We start from the raw sequence: 23,367 nt of genomic DNA, 5'->3' as shown, positions 1-23,367 counted from the left end.
AGTTCTATCAATTTCTTTGAATCATTGACATCTAATAGTCGAACTCGACGTGTGAATCACTTCTATGTGTTGTGTTCGGTCACAAAATTGATTATGATCAAGTTAATGTGAAGAAATCGGAAATTGTTATTTTGATTTGGATGAATATGGTCAAGAACAACATGGATTTGATGAAGAACAACTAATGGAACATCTTTTGATCTGAAATTGGACCTTAGAATCGTCAATTTGATGTTTATGGTTCGTTGACTCTAAAAAGTCAAACTGTGAAAAGTTTGATTTGAACAACGATGATGAACAACAATGATGAACAGTTAGAATAGTGGAAATCAGTTTTGAAATTGGAAGCTTTGGAATCAAAGGATGGGTTTGAGAAAATGGTTTGATAGTCGAATGAACGATGAATTGATAAAGGATCTGTTATTCGATTTTGAGTTTGGTGAACTGGAAAAAGAACAGGGTGAAGTTGATTTCGATTTAGGATGCTAACGGATTTCGAATGGTTAATTTGGGGTCAAGCATCGATGTTAAAACGAAGCCAAAAACGAAGTCTTGAAAACAAAAATCGACTGGAATGATGGTTTGGAGTCGATTGCGTCGATTTGTGAATAGTATCACTTTTATGGTATCACTCCAGTTCGTATCTTCAAAATCGACTGGAAAACGCGAACTATGGAATTTGTTTTTGATAGTCGATGTGTAGTCAAAATCGAACATGAACAATTTTGGGTTAATTGTTATAAAAGAAGAACAGGAACAATTTTGGGGAAGAAGAACTTGAATTAACGAAGATTTTGGAGTCGATAGACGAACAGGTGATGTATGTCGATGTGGGTTAAAGAACGAAGACCTGATGATTGAACGAACGAAAGTTTTTGATTTTTGGGTCGAAATCAGATTGGAGATGGAGTCGATAGTTGATATATGTTGAAGTCAATCGATGCTTGCCTCAATGGCTTGGGGAATCAAACTGTACTTGGAATTAAAATGAATTTGATTGATTGCTGGGTTATTGAATGAATAATATGAAGGGTCAATGTTCGTTTGTTTATAGGTTTGGTTTGGGGACAAACGAAATTTTGATTGTGAACAAATGGTCGACTGGGTTGGAAATCTAAGCTTAACTGAGTATAAATCATTCGAAGGGTGTTGTTCTTTTAAACGAAGAATTGGAAAGAACTGGGTTAATATACGAAGGGTCCCTGTGTTTGAATTTTGAAGATACGAAGGGTCGATTGTTGATATTGGTATGATTCTACAGTCGATTAAGAGGATGAATGGTTAACAGGTTACTGTTCATAAGTGAGGCTTCGTATGCTTCGTATGCTGAGAATTTTTCGTTTGATTGGGGAAGATGAACATACGAAGAGGAGAGAGAAAATGAGCAGATGAACATGCGAAGAGGAGAGAGAAAATAGGCAGATGAACATGCGAAGAGGAGAGAGAAAATGGGCAGATGAACATACGAAGAGGAGAGAGAAAAGTTTTTTCGTACGTTTGAAAGGATTGAAATTTCGTGTGTTTTGAAAAAGAAACCCAAAGTTACGAAAATGACCCCTGAAATTTCGACTGTTTGGCACCTTTTCAAAACTCTTCGTATGTTTATCACATTTTCGTATGATTTGAACATATGGCAAAAAGTTTCAAATTCAGCCCCTGAACCTTCGAATATTTGACACTTCGAAAATTAACCCAAGTTTCGTATGTTTGACACTTTTCACCCAAATTCGAAAATTTTTGAAGCTTCGTGTGTTTGGGGTGATTCTTCGTATGTTTGTAGCACAAAGGGCAGAATTTTCGAAAATAGTCCCTGAGGCTTCGAATGTTTGGTGGTTCATACCCAAATTCAAAAAAGGACTGTTTTTGCTGAAAATTGAAGAAAATGCATTTCAGGCCCCTGCAGTTTGTGCAAATTGACGCTTTCTACCCAGCTTTGGAAAAGGGGGAGAGTTTTGCATATTTTACTGTTTTGGGCGCACTGGGTCACTGCAGAATTTTGAAATTGACAATTTCTACCCATTTTTGAGAAATTTTGTCAAAGGCAATCCGTGAACGAAGCTAAAAACTGAAGATTTTTTTGGATTTTCCGGATTGAAGCACAAAGTATATGCCACATGTTAAAGGGGAGTTTTGACACGAAAAATTCCGAGTAGAGCACGTTCTCTTTCCTTGAAGGTTTTATAATCAAATTTCGATTATAAAAAGGGTGAGAAATTTTATGGAAATTCGAACTTGAATTTTTCATATTATGTGAATTTGACAACCGAAGTGACCTTGAATTTTTGAAGCTTACGAAATGATGCGATTGGAAGTTTGGAAGTGATTTATTCGAAATGGGTTTGGTTTTATTGAAGATTTTTGGGGTGTGCTTTTATGCTCAACTTTTGGTGATCAATTTGGAGTTTAAGAAGCTCGTGATCATCTGTTGATGCTCGGTTTGTATGGTTTCACATCCTAGAGCCCAAATTGAAGAATCATGGAAGAATTGAAGATTGAAGTTCATTTCGACATGTGTCACCCTTGAGGCTCGGATCGCGTAGTTGCTCGATTTTGGAAGATTTGAAGTGGGTCATTCATTCCTAACTTTGAGGGGGAGAATGTTGGGGTACAAAGTTTTCCTTGAATGACTTTGTAATGTTTGATTTTTGTAAAACCTACTTGCATGTGGTGCATTAGCCTTTTGACTAATGAGTATTAGAGAGTGAGAGAGAGACATGTAAACACCTCTATATAAGGTGGGTTTAGTCCACTTGTAGAGGTGTGCTTGAGAGATGTAAAAGTGAGTGTGTAAGTGTGTGTTATTTATGTAGTCTAGATCTACATCCTTTTTGTGTAACACCATATACAATCAATACATCTCTTGAACACCCAAATCACCATGTTCATTGTGCAATCTTTAATTCCGCATGCCAAACCATGTTCTATAATCACAACAGAAGGTTTACACGGCATCCTTATATGTCTATATGCATGGCTTATGTGGTATATGTAGCTTTTATATCTAATATGATATGTGTTATATGGATTGTGTGTGGGGTATGCTCTGGGGGACTCACTAAGCATTAGCTTACAGTTTGTGGATTTGTTTCAGGTACATCCGAGCCCAAGGGCAAGAGCAAGGCTTGATGGCGCGGCGTGCACTCTCTCAGGCGTTTTATGAGACACTCTGATGTTTTTAAATAAATTTGTAATTGATATGAGTTTTGAAAACAATTATATTTGGATTTCGTAATTTATGGAGATGTGTTTGGTTAATCAAAAATGAAAATTTTCTTTTGAAAAAGTGGGTCGTTACACACATGCTCTCTCTCCAGCGAATACTCACCTCTACACAGCGTACTCATCGCACTAAAATTTCTCCCTAGGCTCTCCTAGGTTCTCACACTTTTCTGCCATCAGCTGTTGAAGAACTTTTCATGATGCCAGCCATCTACCTCCTGAATATCGTCATATTCACTTAGTAGCTGACTCCCATCATCAAGAGTTCCACAAAGCACAAAGCAAGAAGCATTTAGGCATCGAATAACCTCCACCAGCACATAAAGCCACTCTAGCATACAACTCCACTCGCTCTATCCACAAATCAAAAGGCATCACCGAACTCAGGCAACCCTACCTCTCGTGGTATCTAACTACTCTCTCAATATATTCCTCAAACGCACATCTAGGTATCTCTCCTAGATTACTCCTCTACTCAAAGCTCTCTCTGAAAGATTTCTGCTAGGCACTCCTACTCAGCACATACATAGAGCAAATAACAGATAATATCAATCAATAGCATCCCCTAGGCTAAGGCATCATGAATCAGGCAACTCTAGCCCTAATTTCTGAAATACCTAGCATATCCTCTAGCATGCAGCTCTACTATCTCATAAATATCTCATAATGTAAACAAGTAATGGTACTTTGGGAAATCACCGCTCGGGCTTTGGCTGATTGTACACACTGCTCCGTCTCGTTTTCTCTTTAAACTCTTACTCGTTTTAGAAAAAATCATTTCTTTTTAGAAAATTTTTCTCAAATCCTCAGTTTGAGTCCAGACATACCCGAAAGTACATCCGAATCCCTCAAACCAAGGCTCTGATACCAACTTGTAACACTCCAAATTTCAAATAATTTTTAAAATCAAATAAACTCTATATCACATTTCCCAAAAACCACAAATGTATAAGTTGTCAAAACACAAGTCAACAATGTTTGATAAAATCCCAGAATCCTCAAAATCATGATCTCTAACTAGTGTGTACAATCAAGCCGGTGCCTTCCCGCGATCCTGAAAAGTACCTGAAACACATATCACACAACACAGTAAGCACAAAGCTTAGTGAGTTCCCCAATATACCACACATAAATAATTAGCCTCTCATGGCTATATCTCGATAAGGACCCTCCAGTCATGTGTCTCAGTGAAGACCCTCCGGTCTCACAGCTCGGGACAGACCCTCCAGTCCGGTATCTCGGTGAAGACCCTCCGGTCTCACAAGAACAGAATAACTCAATAAGGCACAGGAGTAATATACAACATAAATCACAAAGACAAAATGCATGATATCACATAACTCAGTATAAGCACATAAGACCCTCCGGTCACACAATGATTACCACGCAGGTAAGTATAGTGAGAAGACTCACCTCGCGGAGTAAAGCAATATATCCCACACTCGAACTGCTGGTCTAAACTCCGCCTACACATATCACAATCATCTCTACTTAACAATTATATAAAACGTTAAGCTAACTCCTCTACTAAATCTCCGAAAAGGGTGAAAGACCATTTTACCCCTCCATGCTCTCCAAAGCCCACAACTTGACCCAACCCTAAAAGTCAACGGAAGTCAACACTCAAGTCAACAGTCCATGTTGACTCAACTCGTTGAGTGCAGCTCATGAACTCGTCGAGTCCTCAATACTCAGAAATCACAAAAACCCGAGTCAACTCGCCGAGTTGCTAGCCAACTCGTCGAGTCCATACATAGTCTAGAAGACCGGGGAAAAACCCTAACTCATCAACTCGTCGAGTTCACTCTAAAACCAGAAACGGGAAAACCCAACTCAACTCGTCGAGTTGGTTGCCCAACTCGTCGAGTTCCTCAACCTTTTCTCATTAAACTCATTCCAGTCATTTCCAATGCTTCAAACTCCATATCCAACCTCCTAGGATGGAGTTACCACGTAAAGTTGCTAACTTTAAGATCATGCAAGGCCTCCCAAGGCTAAATCACCCAAAACTAAGCTCAAGAAGGGGTTTAGGACATGAAGACAGGTCAAAGCTTCATAAAGCTTGAAGCTTTATGTACATGGGACCTAGAGAATACATATATGAAACTTATACCCTCTGGGCAAGCTTAACTCGAGAGTGGCCCTCATTTTGCACCAAAAAGCCCATAAACTCACATAAGAAGAGATCTAAGGAATGGAAAGCCAAGGTAGAGATTTTTTACCTCCCACTGGATGCCAACACGATGTGGATTCTGGATCTACAAGCTTTCCCTCGTTCCAAGCCTCTTCAAGGAATGCTCCAAAAACACATTTTTGGCCTCACACAGACACTTAGCTTGCCAGGGTTACTCTCTAGATATGAAAGGTGGTAAGGGAGGTGGGGTAAAGGACTTAAGGTCCTTTAAAAATGTTGCACATCCGAGAAACTAGGGTTTCATCACACAGCCTCAACTCGTCGAGTCCATCCCTCTAACTCGACGAGTTGGCTTCCTAACCCACGCGTCCTGATCAACTCCTACACGACGAGTTGGGGCCAACCAACTTGTCGAGTAGGCCCTTCAAATTGCAGTAAAATCCTAAAGTTTCCACATCCAGGAAATCGGGGTGTTACAAATGGGCTGGAAAGATTGTTTGATTTGCACAAAAAAAGAGACTTTCCCGGTACGATGTCTTTTCCAGAAAGCCTCAAAACCATATCTTTATGGTTGAATGATCATTTTTCATCATTCATCACAGTCAGTCAGATGTACAATAAAAAAACATGATTTCTTTCCCAATTAGTAAAATTTCCCAGACAACACTTTCCCAGAGGGTTATACCTAAAAAGCCATGATTTATACATCCACGTTTCGATTTAACTCCAATATTTTTTTGTTACTTATTTTCCATTAATTGTGTTGACTTTTTATGAAAAGTCAATGCTAGCCGGTGTCATCGGTTTATCAGGTAACCCTAACTCTTTACATACATTATTTGCCTAAAAACCTCTCATTCACTCTCGGTTCGGTGTTCTTCCTCACGCATCATATGTCTTCTTCCCCATGGCTTCGTCTTCAACATCTTCTTTCATCAAACCAGTTTATCGCACCAAGTGTGATTGTGGTGATCAACTGCAATACTCAGTTTCAAGAACCGATAAAAACATAGGAAGAAATTTCAAGGCATGCCCTAACTACAAGGTAAAATTAAGGGATTTTGTTTTCCAATTTTGTTATATTTCAAAAGTTATTAAATGAAGATTTTATTGGCAGGGTACCAAAAAAGGGTGTAAATATTTCAAGTGGCTTGATACAAATAAGTTGGAGTTTTATGCTAATGAAAGGGAACCCTATAACAAAATTGTTGCCAATGGTGTACTGCAGGTGATCATGTTGTTGAAGCTTGTTTTGGTGATTATTGGAGCAATTCTTATAATTGGCATTGTATTTTAATGTATTCACCTAGGTTAAAGCAATTGTAATTTTTTGTATTTTGGTAGGGTTAAGGCATTGCAGTAAAAGTAGTTGTTGTAAAGGTGTTGTAGGTTTGTTATTTTGGTTTGGTGTAAGAACTAGTTGGTTAATTGTTGATTTCGAATTGTAATGTTTATGTAAAATTATCTTGATGGTAATCTAATGCTATTTATTACCCATGTGATTTGGTATTGCGTTATAGTGATTCATTGCAATGACAATGTAGTTATGGTAATGTACTAAAACTTGTGTAAGCAAGTAAAGGACATTAACTAGAATGAAAATTAACTTATGGTAAGTGAAATGACAAGAAAAGGCAACGTACTTTAAATACTTGCATTCCTAATAACATAAAAGGGGGCATTACAATCAGAACCAAACATCCAATTGCCCAGCAATCTTTCAAATGGCCATTAACTACCAATGTTCAAAAAGGCCTAACTGAATAGTAGATGTTGATATACAATTGGATGGTCGTTACCAAAAGTTGATGCAATGTTAACAAAAAGGGCAAGAAATATACATAGTGACCATGATACCCCCTCCTAAATACTCATACTCCAAATTAATTGGTTTCTCGATACTAGAACCCCTTCATTCCTTATCATAATCTGCTTTCTTCAGCTTGATCTTCACAATTCTCTCATAAATCTTCTTTTTCCTAGGCCTCCCAAAAACTTATATATATTCAATGAATTCATTCTCCCCATCAGTTTCCTCATCATCTTCACTAACCCAAGTATTAGCATCTAAATATTGTATAGCAACTTCCCCTTGCACTGGTGGCACAAGGTTAAGTATCACATCCCCTTCTAATTATGCTTCCAAGTGATCTTCAATCTCATTAACATCTGCACCCTGTAACAAATGATGCAGTTAATTACCCTTTTTAAATCACATATTAATTATAAGGAATTTAAAGTAAAGGTTGGCATACTGTTTCCAAGTTATCTTCAATCTCATTAACATCCTCTTCTAAGTATGCTTCCAAGTGATCTTCAATTTCATTAACATTTACATCTTGTATCATACGATGCATTTATGAATTATAACACAAATGAGGCATTTATAAGAAATTAAAAATAGAGTTTGGCATACCATTTCCACTGGTGACACAGGGTCAGGCATCACATTTACCCTTTCCAAAGCATGTGCATTCTCATGAGGTTCATAACCAAATTTCTACAACATCAATACATCATCATTGTAAACAATGATTGGAGGTTCGACTCATTTTTCTGGGAAGGGGGGGGGGGGGCTCCTGAAACATTTCATCTAAGGTTTCCAGATAATGATCATCCTCTTGTACAGTTTCCCAAATAGCAGCATCTACAGTTGCTTCAATACCTACACTTTCTGGTACAGTTTTCTGAATAGCATCATCTGCAATTTCATCAATACCTACACTTTCTGGTACAGTTCCCTGAATAACATCATATGCAGTTTCTTCAATACCTACACTTTCTTGTATAGTTTCCTGAATAGAATCATCTGTAGTTGCTTCAATACTTACACTTTCTTGTACAGTTTCCTGAATAGCAACATTTATAGTTGCATTTTCACTTGCTTGAACATCATCTTCAACAGTTGCTTGGACATTTTCAGCCATTGTACTTGCTTTAACAGTTGCTTGATTTGAGGATCCTTCTCCATCCTTGTTTCTCTTCTTCTTTCTTTTCACTATAAGCTTAAATTTCCTTTATTTTGAAGTTCCCTCTCCATCCCTAGTTGGTACACCATTTATATCCTTCCATGTCTTTCCTGTTTTTTTAGGTGGCACATAGTCTCTCATCACTTGCTCATTCTTACAAGATTTCAAGTTATATCCCAATTGCAAACATCTGCTACACCTAATAATCCTACAAACTCTAGCTCTGACAGTTGGGAACTTGGAATCATTGACCTCAGACACATGACTTCTTCTCTTGGTTTTCGGTCTAACAGGCATTCTCCTTGTCAATGGAGTTAATGGCTATATATAGTCAGTGGGTGCCCACATGTTGCTTCCATTCAATGGTGATATATTTGTGGTATATCCAACCATAAATTTCTCTTATTGGAACCAAATGCTTAGAAAACCAGTTGGATTCATGTGAGTGTAGTTTATTGCTACTTGATCGTGCACACATGGTATTCCATATATCTCCTATAGTCTACATGTGCAAAAGTGTTGTTCCAAATCCACTTTGTAAGCTGCATACCCATACTTTGTCTCAAATACAAATACAGACCCTCTAGTAGCTATCACTTTCTAGTTCCTATAAATAAAAATTATAAATTATAATTTAATGTTAAGTACAAAGCACAACTTAATGGTAAGTAATAACAACTTAATGGTAAGTATTTACCTCATCTCTTTTCCAAACTCCTTCATTTTCTCTATGATAGCTGGACAAGATTCAGTTGTCCATGTAGAAGCTTTATCAGCTAAATAGTAAAACCTAGCCATGAAATAGATTCTGATTTCCTCTAACATTGTTAGAAGTGGTTTTTTTCCTAATATTTATGATCATGGAGTTGAAGGACTCATAAATTCCATTTTCCACTGCCTCTCATGCATACCCTTATGCAAAAATGCCCTACACCATGATTGTGGATTGTTAGGCATCAACCAAGCATATCCATTTGGTGTGATTTTATTAAATTTTTCCATGTTAGCCACAAAATCCCCTTCATGTGAACTAGTTGCAGCATCCCAGAACAAGTTTTTCAACTCTAAACCTGTATGCCTCTTCCTGAAGTTGGCATAAATGTGTCGTGCACACTGCCTATGTTCAACATGTGGAAGGATAACTTTCACATATTATAGAAGTCCCTGAACAAGTTAATAAAACATTAATATTGGTTAGACAATATAAATGAATACATGACAGAATTTGTATAGTATTTATGTTTACCTTTTGTTGATCTGAAATGACAACTAGACCCCTTCCACCCACAACACCCAAGTCCTCAACTAAAAGCTGTAAAAACCAAGTCCAAATTTCTTTGTTCTCTACGTTTACTATAGCCCATGCAGTTGGAGACATGTGTTTGTTAGCATCTCTTCCAATAGCAGTCAAAATCTCCCTTTGATTTGTCCTTTTAGGAAACATCCATCTAATCCAATCACACGTCTGCACCCTATATTCCAACCATCTTTCAATGACTTAAAACATACATAAAAACGTTGAAAATAGTTCATGCCATCTGGATTTAATGTCACTCCCACTTTGCATGTGCTTTCAGGGTTAGATCTAAGGATTTCATTGGCATAATCCCATACCTTAGCAGAGTGTTCCTCTAGTTTACCTTCTATCATTTCCTTTGCCCTTACCTTGCTCTATGACATCGCCCCTTTGACACTTTAACAGAGTATTTTGTAAGGACATCCTCCATCATCTCAAGCAATGTCATTTTGGGCTTCCTAATTATATCCTTACTGTAGTGTTTTGCTAACCAATTACAACTAACCAAGTGTCCAAAATTACAATTCCTTGCACAAAGATGTGTTTCAACCATAGATTTTATCTGAAAAGTATGTTCGTTGTACTTCCATGAAGCATGGATCCTAAAAGGACATGTTTTTTTTTCATTTTTTCCCCACACCTAACAATTACCCTGCTTTTATCACTTTTCATGAACCAAAGTTGGTATCCATTAGCTACGACGTAGTTAGTTAGTGCAACCTTAACTGAGCTGGAGACTCGTATAACTTACCAATTGTAGGCTTCATTTTGTTCCACTTGACGGTAGGACTGTGCACCCAAAACTTGACACCCACTTCCAGGTCATTTTCATCTTCAAGTTGTTCATGCTCATGCTCTACCTGGTGGATATCTTCAACATTAGATTCATCGTCCCCTTCCTATTGATTATTCTTAACATTTTATCATCATATAAAATGTTAAGAAAAGGGTCGTCACACAAGTTAGATGTAGGATTGAAGTTATCTGGTTCAACATCCAACAATCCTAAGTCAAGAGATCATAATCAGACTCTTCATCACGTACGTATCTGATCTTCGTCTTCTTTGTCATCTTTGATTCTTTACTCTTCCTTCTTCATGATGATTCTGCCATCAAACTTGTCGTCACTTCTACAATGGTGTTTCAAACCCTTGAAAACCTTCAAAAACCCTATTTTGACGACGATTGTATATGGATAACCCCTTGTTGTTCAGTCGTTCTGATAAAGGTGGTGGCTACTATGCACGTTCCCAAGAATTAGTACCCGAATGAAAAGAGGCAACCGACAAGGACTTGATTATCGATTAGTGACCATGTAAGGTTTAATAAATGGAACGTCATCTCTTTAACGGTGGTAAATAAGTAACAAAAAAACATTGGGGTTAAATCGAAATGTGGATGTATAAATAATGGTTTTTTAAGGTATTAACCTTTTTCCAGCACTTTTCCTGACAACAACTATCAAACATGCCCTTAAACTCTTCTTTAGATATCGATCTAGAGTCAATCACCTATAAAATGCATACCATGACATCCTCATTGTTCATTAAGGCTTCATAGATGATATAAAACCCTAGTGTAACATCCGAAATAATACTCTAGGAAATTTTTATGAAATGGAAGAATATATACATAAAAAATCAACATAATGTTATGCAAAGCTTAAGATGCGGTTTAATGTCTTTTGGCCAACCTTACGTCCTTAACATTACATTACCCCCCACAAGCATTAAAAATCAAATAACTTATAATACTTTGGACAATTTTAAATTGGCTTCCATAAAATAAAATAAAAAAAATAAAAAATAAAAAATAATAATAATTCATGACCTAGCTTTAATGCAACTCGTTTATGTGTTATATGTAAGTGAGTTTAAATCCAAACAAATACACTATTTCCATGTACTTAAAGCATGAAGTCATCATTTCTTATTTTCTTTCCAACGTAACTACCAATGTAATTAGACTTTTTTTTATTATTAAAATAAATGATTTATACATAATTTTTTGTTATTAACAACAATTTATGATTTAGAATATTGTATAATATGTATTTTGTATAATTCTTTAAAATATAAACCGTTATGTATGATAAAAAATTGTTATGTCTTTTTTTTTAAAACAAAACCCCTCTCAACGTGCACTCATTCCATATAATACATTTTGTAACTAGGTGTGAGATCCATGTATCACATGAATTAATTAAATAAAATTAAATATCAAAATGTAAACATTAAGTATTTTTTAAAATTAAATTTTAAAATAAAGAAAAAACATATTTATGGCAATTTAAGATCATATTTATTATATTTAATACTTTACTTATATAAATATATGTATTATGTGGCTTTTTAATTTTAAAAATAAAAAAAAACTTAGAAATTGACATGTGGATATTATTTATTTCAAAAATACCACAATATGATAAGTGTAAAAACTTATGAGAGATTGACATGAGCCAAAATGGATCTTCATTTATTAAAGTAGATTTATTAGTATTTGATGTCTTTATTAAAAAAAAAAAGGTAGTACTAAAAATAGATAATAATGTAACTACGTTTATTATGTACTCTAACCTATATGTTTACGGATGAGGATTACATAATACTTATAAGGGAGGAGGGAGTCGTTCCCTCTCAACCCACTGAACCCACTACCATATCACTTTTTCTCTTTTATTTTTCTTTATCTTTCCCAACCCACAACACACGGAAATCCTATCTTTCTCAACCCACTCAACCCACTCAATTAAAAAAAATATAAAACAACTAAGGTACAAGTTTTAAAATACATGGTACAAGAGAAAATGAGAGAGAGAAAGTAGAGAGAGATGATGAAGTGGATTGGTGAAACCAATTAACCAACTCGTTGAAGCGGGAGTGGTACCGTCGGTAACTCTATATTCTTAATTAAGATTTTACATTTGATTGTTTTGTATTTTATTTAATTGAGTGGGTTGAGTGAGTTCAAAAAGATAAGGTTTCCGTGTGTTGTGGGTTGAGAAAAATGAAAAAAAAAAATAAAAGAGAAAAAGTGATCCGGAAGTGAGTTCAGTGGGTTGGGATGGGAACGACTCCCTCCTCCCTAATTGATTAAAATTTGTAAGTTTTTTTTATTCTTGCATTTAAACACATCTTTTAAGTTTTAAGTACTTCATATAGTTCATAGTTGGTGAAAAAATGAATTTAAAGTAAAATAAATATGCATGGGTAGTTGTTCGCAATTCTGAATCTTCCAAATTTCTGTGGATTTCATAAACAATTTTATTTATTTATTTTTATAATACACATAAATTCCTGTATATATATACATCGTATTATACATATTCGATACGTTGACGCTCTATAACATGTCGACGTCCGGTGACGTTGAATCGATCTCCAGTTCCTTGCCGAATTCGGCACCGGGATCGGCTCCTGGGTCACCAAGAAACAAGGTCAAGTTTCTCTGCAGCCATGGCGGCAGGATCCTTCCTCGCCCTTCCGACGGCCACCTCAAGTACGTCGGAGGCGAGACTCGCGTCATCTCCGTTCCTCGCAATATTATCTTCACCGGTATTCATTATTCTCTAACCCTAATTTAACCACGAACCAAAATTCGGTAATGTTATGATGATTTTTATATCACAGATTATTCATTCCGGTCGTTTGTATCTTCGTGATCTATCGAAAACAAACAATCATTGAAGTAATGATGAAGAAATTTGTGAAATTAGGCTCCCATTTCCTTATTTTATCATTGTGTCGTAAAAAAACTTACGTAAATCGGACCCGATATGCTTAATTGGGGATATATCAAAGATGATTACAACAATGTCAATCGATAGGAATTACGATAGCGTATGCCGATAGAATGATTAGAATCGCCATTTTGTTAGAACGTATGAAGAACATCTGAAATTAATTCTGAGATTTTTTTTCTTATTTCTAAATCTCAGAACTTATGAGGAAGCTTAGCAGTTTACTCGAAGGTGATGTGATCCTAAAGTACCAGTTGATTCCCGAGGACCTTGACGCCTTAGTCACCGTAAAATCCGATGAAGATCTCCGCCACATGTTCGAAGAATACGATCGCCAGGATCTCGTCGGAACGCCAAGGCTCCGGACCTTTCTTTTTCCGGCAAGCCCGATTATCATCGAAAACCAGATCGGAGCAATGGATCGTCATTCTCTTGAGCAACGATACATCAACTCCATCAACGGCATCATCGTTAGTTCAACCCCAATATACAGCAACTTCCGACCACCTGCAATTAACACCAGTCAAACGACCTTCACCATTTCTTCCGCTTGCTCTTCCCCTAGAACACCACCGGAGTCCGCCATCCCCACCATGGCTCCTGACGCTATAAACCCTGATCAAGTCACTGGTTTCCGTAAACTTGGTGGCTCAATGACAAGAGCACATAGCTCCCCTAGCTTGTGTAATCTCGCCGGCAATCTTCCGACCAGCCATAAGACCCAAAGCCCAAGATCAAATATGAACCTGAGCCTCACCAACCAGCAATACCCTAATTATCACCACCAACTCCAAAGTTACCGCCAACCACCACCGCCTCCTCCACCGCAACCACAACCACCACCATCACCGTACCACCCCCACTCCCACCCACACCATGGCCACCTTCCTCACCCATCTCCCAAACCACCACTAAATCCTGGCCCTGAGCAATATCTCCGGCAAAGAGCTTCCGGTGTACCGGATTATTACAGGTACTCAAATGAACACAGTCCACATTCATCAAATCCGTACGCTCGATCAAGCAGAGGTTCGGGGCATATGGCTTATCAAAGAGGTTCGCATTACGATGATTATAACAACTTAGGGAATAGCAACAACAGGTATGATCGGGAAAGTCCTCCGGGAAGTCCGTTAGCAAGAAGCCCTCAGTACCAAAACAGCTATAATATTAATCCAAAATGGGATTCCGTTGGTGGACGTTCATGAATCGAGAATAATTAATTAACAGGTTGGTTTTGTAACGATATGATCGATGTCAAATTAAACACCTTCTTCTTCCCCCATGCATTGTTCTTCGTTTATGAATGGTATATATATATTATGTAGATATGATTTCTCGAGATAAATGACCAGCGCATGAAATCATCTACAAATGTAAATAGCTTTCAAGTGTAAATGATCTCTATATATATGAATGAGTATACTTGTTTTGAAGCTACATGCTATGGTTTCTTTTTTATTTAATGGATCTAATTAGTGACTAGTGACTAAGGATCTCGTTGGCGCACACAAGTTAGGTTATTTTTTTTTTTTAAGATTATTGCAATTTTGGTATTTAGTGAGACCATAAAAGTATCTTATCATAGGTTACAAACTATCTATTTGATAAATTATTTGAGATCACTTATTGATAAACTAACTTTTAAATAGCGCCAAAAACAATGTAAACCCTACCAAGCAAACCATATCGTAAGCGAATTAGAATGTCATGCATCTCAACATGGTGAATGATAAACTAAGACAAAGAAAATGTAAAGGCCACACAAATATATAAACTCATCAAAACACGAGCATTTAACATGGTTTCACAATTGATTGGGATGATTGTGTACATTGGTCGGGAGAAAGAGACAACTTAATTATATTATTAATAAACAACCAAATGATGGTTAGAGATCAATTCTAGATGACCAAAATAAAGAAACTAAATTCTCATTGACAACATATTTGGATAAGATGCAAATCAAAACCATTTGAAACTAATTAGTCCCTATGAAATAATGAAAGTGAATTTGTTGGCATATAGAACTAAATTAATAAGGCCCGCTACTCGGACGAATCTCCTTTATAAAGGGGTAAATATTCGATCTAATCTTTGTCCGTTATGCAACATGCAACAAGAAACCGAAGAACATCTATTTCTAGAATGTCCAAAGACAAAGTATGTTGCGTATTCTTTCCTTAGACGGTGTCAAGTTACCATATTGTTCATCCATAACACAATCAAGAGCCTGTTCTAGATCCCTAGGTATCGTTGTTGATTCGAACAGATGCAAAATCATAAACGTTATCAGTCTTGCCATAATATGGGTGATTTGGAGCTACCGAAAATGACATAGTTGTTAATAAAAAGGTGACCAGCACTCAAAGTCTCAATAGTAAGGTATAGTTTTTACCTTCTTTTGGTTGAAAAATAAGGGGAGGAGAGGTGAGACTATGTTGGTCTATTTGGTGTAATGGTCCTACCTAAGCTACTTGTAATTCTAGCTTCTCACTAGCTTTTCTTTTTATAGAATTTCCTTGCTTGTTGGTTAAAAAAAACACACTCAAATATCTAATGAAATAGTAAAGGAGAAAGAATGCCAAGAACTAGGTGAAAAAACCCAACGTTACCAAGTAGCCCATAAGGGGAAAACAAGTCCACAAACAATTTGACGCTTTTTTCTCTTACATAACAAAACATTTAACATTTCAGAAGACAAAATAATAATAATAATAATAATAAAGTAAAGATATAATGACTGTAAAAGGTATAAATGAAAAATGATATTATAATAATCATGGTTGCAGAAATCGCTAATCGGTCGTTAATCGGTGGACTAGCGATTAGGGATTAATCGGCTAGGCGGGGATTAATCGGAAGATTAATCGGTGACTATTAATTGTTAAGAAAATTATTCAAAAATCTATAAATATAGTTTTAATCCTACAAAAAAGCGATTAATCGGCGATTAGGTCCGATTAGGGCCGATTAGGTCCGACTTTGACCTGCGTTGACCAAACCCGATTAGGTACGATTAAGTCCGATTAGGTCCGATTAGGTCCAATTAACTCCGACTTTGACCTGTATTGACCAAACCCGATTATAGTGACCGATTAACAATAAATTTCATCGGTGGAGGTCCGATTAGCGATTAATCGGCCGATTAGGCCGATTTCTGCAACACTGATAATAATACATGGTTTAGCTATATTTGTAAATATCGATACTTCCTTTTCATATCGTAATCTATCATTATTTATTTAATCGGTCACATATTTATGAAAAAACGTAAAATCAACACTTGTACTTTTCTTATTTCTTACCAAAAAGAAATCAGTTGTCATACCAAAATTTTGATTTTAAATGTATAACCTTATATTTAGTAGGCAGTTTAATAATTTATGTTGAATCTTTTGTTTACAAAATAAAACTTGAACATATTAACAGATCACGAAAAAAAACATTCGATTATAACAAAACTATATTCTTTTAGTTATTTTTGAAATAAAAAACAATTAATAGAAGTTTGGAAAATTTAATACACTATTGTCATCGATGAATAAAAACTACACGCATCTATAGAAATATGTATCAAATGTTTATTTAACTCGCCTATTGAAAATTGTGAGACCAAATTAAGTGTCATGTCGAATTAAATACGGGTGAAGTATGTCTCTACGGTTGTTATACTGACTTATTGAAATATATATGAAGGCCTATTGAAAATTGTGAGACCAAATTAAGTGTCATGTCGTATTAAATTAGGGTGAAGTATGTCTCTACGGTTGTTATACTGACCTATTGTAATATATATGAAATGTGTTAATAGTTGAAAACTAGAAAATAATACTTAGTAGCTGAAAATTAAACTATTGTAGTATAAATAATCATTTTATGTTGTCATGTTTTAAGACGACTGTTTTCAAAAGTGTGTATTTTTTTTTTTTTTTGCAATAAACATAATTGTTTTTGTTTTACTTTTATAAAATAAAGTCATTTTGGTGTTATCGTCCTTTATTGAAGTTGATGGTTCAAGTCTCGTCGTACATAGTTGAATTTAAGAAGTAGTTTAGAAATAGATTAAATTTGTCATTTAAAAAAAAATAAAAATCATTTTATTTTTAATTCTTTTTTATAAATGGAAGGAAGGAAAACATAAAATAAAGCATTTATATCTCTTATATTAATTTGGGGTGTAGCACTAGCAAATATGGTAACTTATATTAATTTGGGGTGTAGCACTAGCAAATATGGTAACTATAAAAAACGAAGAGAATACCCAAAACGGAAGCCAAGCGGATGGAAACGCGTGACATTGAATATCTCCAATTCTCCATTCTCTCCAAATTCCTATTCCCAATTTACACATTCAATGCAGTACCCAAAATAAGGGTAAGGGAGTCTCTATCTCTCATGGAAGACTAAACCCACACTCAAACCCCATAAATTTTTCACAATTTCATTCTTTAACCCCTCTTTTCATATCAGATCATTCATCGATCCATGATTATTGATTAATGGGTTTCTCTTTGATTTTGATCTTCATTCTTGTTTCATGCATCTTCTTCGATCTTCTATCTCCGACATGTAAGCACCACCCTTTAGTTATCTGTTTCATTGTCACTTATATATGTTCAAATCGATTCATTCGATTTTTAAAAAATTTGTTTGAGATTTATGTTTGTTTTAACGAGTATTCAATGCAGGTGGATACGATTCACTGGATCCCAATGCCAACATCACCATCAAATGGGATCTCCGGCAGCAGAATGACGGAACACAGGATGTAAGTCTAAGTTTCTTCAATCTTTCCAGTAATGTGTGTTTTTCGAGAGTGAAATCAGTGTGTGTGTTTATGCTATCATGTACAAATGCATGTGCATGTGATGGATTGATGCATTAATGGGTAGTACTTTTTTGCATGGATTGGCTAATTCCTACCATGTGTCGGAAAATTTCGAAGTCAAAGATTACAAAGAATATAATACATAGATACATATAAAATATAGCTCCAATATACATTTTACACCATAAAATCTCCTATTTTTACTCATGTACAGAAAACCCCATAACGAAAGCGATATATTACTCATAAAAATCGGATCTTTTGTGTAAATTCTTGACCTTTATGATTTTTTTTATTGAATTTTAGATACTAGTTTCAATCTACAATTACCAATTATATCGTCACATAGAGCCTCCCGGATGGAAGCTTAGTTGGAAATGGAGTGGCAAAGAAGTAATTTGGGACATGAGGGGAGCAGAGGCAACCGAGCAAGGAAACTGTTCCGAATATTTGGGTAAACCACAACTCCCACATAGTTGCGAAAGGGAGCCGGTGATTGTTGACCTTTTGCCCGGGACTCCTTACAATATGCAAGTTCAAAATTGTTGCAAGGGAGGGGTATTATCGTCATTTACTCAAGAACCCGCAAATTCTATGGCCGCGTTTCAAATGAACGTTGGCTCAATCGAGACGATGCCGTATGACTTTAAGATCGGCCTCCCAGGGTACACTTGTGGGAACGCTACGAAGGTGCCACCAACAAAGTTTGTTATCGATCATGGGCGTAGACAAACACAAGCTCTTGGTGAGTCAATTTTCAGGACTCATGTTTTTTTCGTTTACCATAGTTGGTTTCGGGGTGGTGTATTTACAAAAAAATTAGGAGTTTTAGTTCATCGGTTGCAGTGTAGGAGTTTTAATTTTAATATAGATAGACTTCTTGTTAACTACCCAATAGGTCGTTGTATATCTTATTAATCTCTCAAATAATCGGCATGGGACATTGCGGTGTGAGCCAGCTCACTAGTTGATAAAAGAATGACACTTTTTAAGGCTTCACTTATTTTTTTTTTCCAAAAAAGTTTATGATAAATCTTGTAATGTTTGTGACAGGGACATGGAATATAACGTGTACATATTCGCCCTTTCTTGCATCATCGACCCCAAAATGTTGTGTTTCTCTATCTTCTTTCTATAGCGAGACGATGGTGCCTTGTCCGATTTGCAGTTGCGCATGTCAAGGCGAACCTGGATCGAATTGTGTGAGGTATGTTATTTCAAAACATGACATGACATATTATAGTGTATTTGTCGTGCATTGTACTCATATCAATGAGACAAAAATATAATTTTTTTGTCCCATGAAAAAGCAGAACATAGATTTAGTCTCAATCTCTTGGCTATGCAAAAGACATGAATCCTTCTTTGTCCTTGTCATGGGAAACAACCCTAAAAAACTTGTATAGTACAGTCTAGTTTTAAAATGTGTAACAAACACTAAGCGTTGTTGTTGTTGTTGTTGTTGTTGTTGTTGTTGTTGTTGTTGTTATTATTATTATTATTATAGGCATGGTCAATTACATACGGTGTCACGGCTACCTCACAATGAACAAGCGCCACCAATGGTACAATGTTCGACACATATGTGTCCGATAAGGGTGCATTGGCATGTAAAGTTAAGTTACAAAGAATATTGGCGAGTAAAGATCACGATAAACAACCTTAATGTCGTCAAAAACTACAGTCAATGGAATTTGGTCGTGTTACATCCGAATCTACAAAGTTTAGCACAAGTTTTCAGTTTCTACTACAAACCACTCAATCAATACGGTAGTATAAGTAAGTTGATCTAATGACGATGCTTATCAAATACAAAAATAAACATTATGCTTTTGAACTTATTGGCTTTTGATTTGTTTTCTTTAGACGATTCAGGGGTATTTTATGGAATTGAGCATTACAATGACATGTTACTTCAATCGGGTGATGGAGGAAACGTTCAAACAGAGATGTTGTTACACAAAGATCCTGGGATCTTTACCTTTAAAGGAGGATGGGTGTTCCCTAGAAAAGTTATCTTTAATGGTGATGAATGTGTGATGCCTTCACCATTTGAGTACCCGATGCTTCCAAACAGTAGTCGATTTTTTGGACCTTCGAAGTTATGCCTTGTAATTTTATTGGTTTTAGTTAGTTTGATATTATGAATATTTGGAAGATAGTTTATATTTATTTAGGTCTTGGTTAGGGTCATTGGGGTCAAGGATGATTCAGTGCGATTTTAGGACGTTTAAAAATGTTAGGGCTGATTTTGAGGTTATTTGAGTAAGTTAATTTTATTTAAACGAGATAGAAGTGGATAGTTATCCGTTCATCATGGAAATTTGAAGTCTTAACAAAATTTAATCAAAATAGTATGATGTTGGTTTTGTTTATATAGGTTGAATTTGTTATTTGGGACACAACAATCATAAGTGTACCTAACAAAATTTGAGAAATGAAAGAGGTGAAAAAATTTCTTATTGAATCTTCCGGAATACAAAGAATATATACATCAGTTAAAATACGCCTAGCTCACTAACATACACCTAACTTCTAACAATCACTAACTATACTATCAGAAACTACTAACGAAAGATAACAACAAAAAAACTTTCGTTAATAATCAATCCATTATCCCCTCCCCCCCTCAAGATGGATTTGTAATGGAGTGAAGAACCATCTTGGATATAAGTGGTAAGAGTTTCGATCGAGGTAATGGTTTAGTCAACAAGTCAGCGAGCTGTGAATTTGTATGAATAGGAATGAGACAAATTGTTTTATCTAGCACCTTATCACGAATGAAATGGCAATCGATCTCGATGTGATTTGTACGTTCGTGAAATGTAGGATTATTGGCTAGTTGGATGGTTGAATCATTATCACAGAAAATCAATGAAGATGATGTAATAAAACCAAAATCATTGAGTAAATTGTAACATCCCAAAATTCAAGACCAAAAATTTTATTTTTAAATAAGTTATTATAAAACCAATTAATATAGTAACCTCCATAATAACATCTCATGTCAAAACCAAAGTGTAAATAATCAAAACATATTAACATAAAACAATATCAGAGTGTAATCCCAAGGATCTCATGTACGGAAAACATAGTGTGATGTGCTGCGATCAAGCCGGCTCCTTTCCTTTGAAAACGAGTACCTGAAACCAAAACTATAAACCGTAAGCACGAAGCTTAGTGAGTTCCCCCATCATACCACATACCATATCACAAACATACTGCCAGGAAATTCTGGGGTGCCTGACCTACCCATGTCAAGCCATTCTGGGGTGCTCGACCTACTCTGCCAGACAATTCTGGGGTGACTAACCTACCCATGTCAAGCCATTCTGGGGTGCTCGACCTACCCTCCGATTCATCTGAACCGGCTACGGGGACTATTTCACCCCTACTACTACTACCATGTAATAACATATCATAAACATACTGCCAGACAATTCTGGGGTGCCCGACCTACCCTTCGGTCCTTACGACCATGACACGGGGACTATTCCCCCTACTACTACTATCACATCACATCATATCATGCTAGCACATAAAACATAACAGGTAGTGGCAAACCTAGATAATTATCACAATGACAATCATCAAGCAAACAACTCCTACTAGTGGGCCATCATTGTGGCCGTAGACCCACTTCTACTAGAAGGTAACTCACCTCGCACTGTTGAAGTCCCGCAGACGAAAACTCTAGCTGCTGGATGACAAATTCCCGATCTGTCAACAAAATGACACCCAATTTATAATTGGGTTCCAACACATATCCATAAGTCCATGCTTGGGGTAAAATGCTACTTTACCCCTATCTTAGCTTGATTCAAGCTCAAGGCCCAAAGGTCAAACTGTGAATCAAAGCCCAACATATAGCCCAACTTTCCAAATTGGGCCCAAACCTTTACATGGTCTTATTCTAAGGCCCAACTACTTAGTTCGGTCCAAACATTTGGCATTTCTAATGGCCCAATGTCTCATAATCATAAAGGCCTAATTATGGCCCATCTATGGCCCAATTTTCCAAATTGGTCTGAACCTCACATATAGGCCTTACCCTAAAGCCCATCTAAATATTCTAGTCCATATGATTATTCTTGGATGGCCCACCAATAACCCAATCATCAAGGCCCAATAGAAAGGCCCAACTCAAGGCCCAAGTGAAATTAGGGTTTTCACATAAAATGACGATTATGGTTAAGTGTTTCTCACTTAACCCATTAAGGACTTAATCCATTAAGTCCATCACTCTACTAGACAAATCATATGGTGTGGTCGGGCTTAATACATAATCCAATTCCAATGGCCCAAAATGCAGGTCCCGATAAGTCCAAGCCCATAATTCCAAAATTAGGGTTTTCTAAACCCTAATTAGGGTTTCCAACCCAATCATAGCCCAATAGGCCCAAAAGCTAAGTCCTTAGATCCATTAGGGTTTCATTAGGCCCATTAGGGTTTCACTAGGCCCATTAGGGTTTCGCTAGTCGGGCACCACCCACTACCACCTCGGGTAGTGGTGGTCAACGACGGCTCACGGCGGCGGCCACCACCTCACAGTGGTGGTTATGGTTCTAGTCCATTTTGTCCAAGCATCCCAAACGAATCAAAGCACAAACAAGGCACACTGCCACCCAACACGTCGGCTGGAGGCGACAGCCACCACCTCACGGTGGTGGTTATGAGTTTCTTTTCGTTATTCTAGCACCGAATACAATATTACAAAGCAAAACCCCAAATAACACACACACACACACTAATACCAACTCACACACAGCCACCCTAGTGGTGGCCGGCGGTGACACGTGGTGGCAGCCACCACCTCACGGTGGTGGTGGTGACTTCCTTGGTTTTCCAGCCACACAAAACACACACACACACACACACACACACTCCAAATTGCATAATACACTCCAGCCACCACCTGGTGGCTCACGGCGGTGACAACTATGATTTTTCGATGGCAGCCACCACCTCACGGTGGTGGCGGCGGTTCTTTTGATTCCCAGCCGAGCAAACAAATGCACACACTTGTCACCCCGAGGACTATAGCTAGCAGTCAGGGCGCGAGATCATTAGTCCCGTATAGATCTATACACACTTGTCACGTTCTCCGGACGGGAGATTCTGGTTGTAAACAGGACTTCTAGTGGTACCTTAAAAGGTATATTGAAGATGAATGCCTCA

The 23,367-nt window shown here is 36.8% G+C and overlaps 2 protein-coding genes across 2 annotated transcripts; both read left to right on the top strand.

Moving 5' to 3' along the window:
• The first annotated feature begins 12,949 nt into the window (after positions 1-12,949).
• On the top strand, positions 12,950-14,794 carry LOC145136168 (uncharacterized). The gene is made up of 2 exons (XM_079070350.1): positions 12,950-13,173; positions 13,557-14,794. The coding sequence occupies exons 1-2, from the start codon at positions 12,969-12,971 to the stop codon at positions 14,564-14,566; spliced, it is 1,215 nt and encodes a 404-aa protein (XP_078926476.1). The 5' UTR covers positions 12,950-12,968; the 3' UTR covers positions 14,567-14,794.
• A 2,911-nt stretch (positions 14,795-17,705) lies between these two features.
• On the top strand, positions 17,706-20,484 carry COBL6 (COBRA-like protein 6 precursor). Its single transcript, XM_079071928.1, has 6 exons — positions 17,706-17,930; positions 18,050-18,129; positions 18,496-18,934; positions 19,243-19,396; positions 19,697-19,968; positions 20,056-20,484. Exons 1-6 carry the CDS (start codon positions 17,861-17,863, stop codon positions 20,334-20,336), a joined length of 1,296 nt encoding a protein of 431 aa, XP_078928054.1. The 5' UTR covers positions 17,706-17,860; the 3' UTR covers positions 20,337-20,484.
• The last annotated feature ends 2,883 nt before the right edge of the window (positions 20,485-23,367 follow it).

This window comes from Lactuca virosa, chromosome 9 (assembly GCF_052849685.1).
Source record: "Lactuca virosa cultivar CGN04683 chromosome 9, Lactuca_virosa_CGN04683_v6, whole genome shotgun sequence".
NCBI lineage: Eukaryota > Viridiplantae > Streptophyta > Magnoliopsida > Asterales > Asteraceae > Lactuca > Lactuca virosa.
Note: the sequence above shows the minus strand (reverse complement) of the source record. Positions and strands in the feature narration are given on the sequence as shown.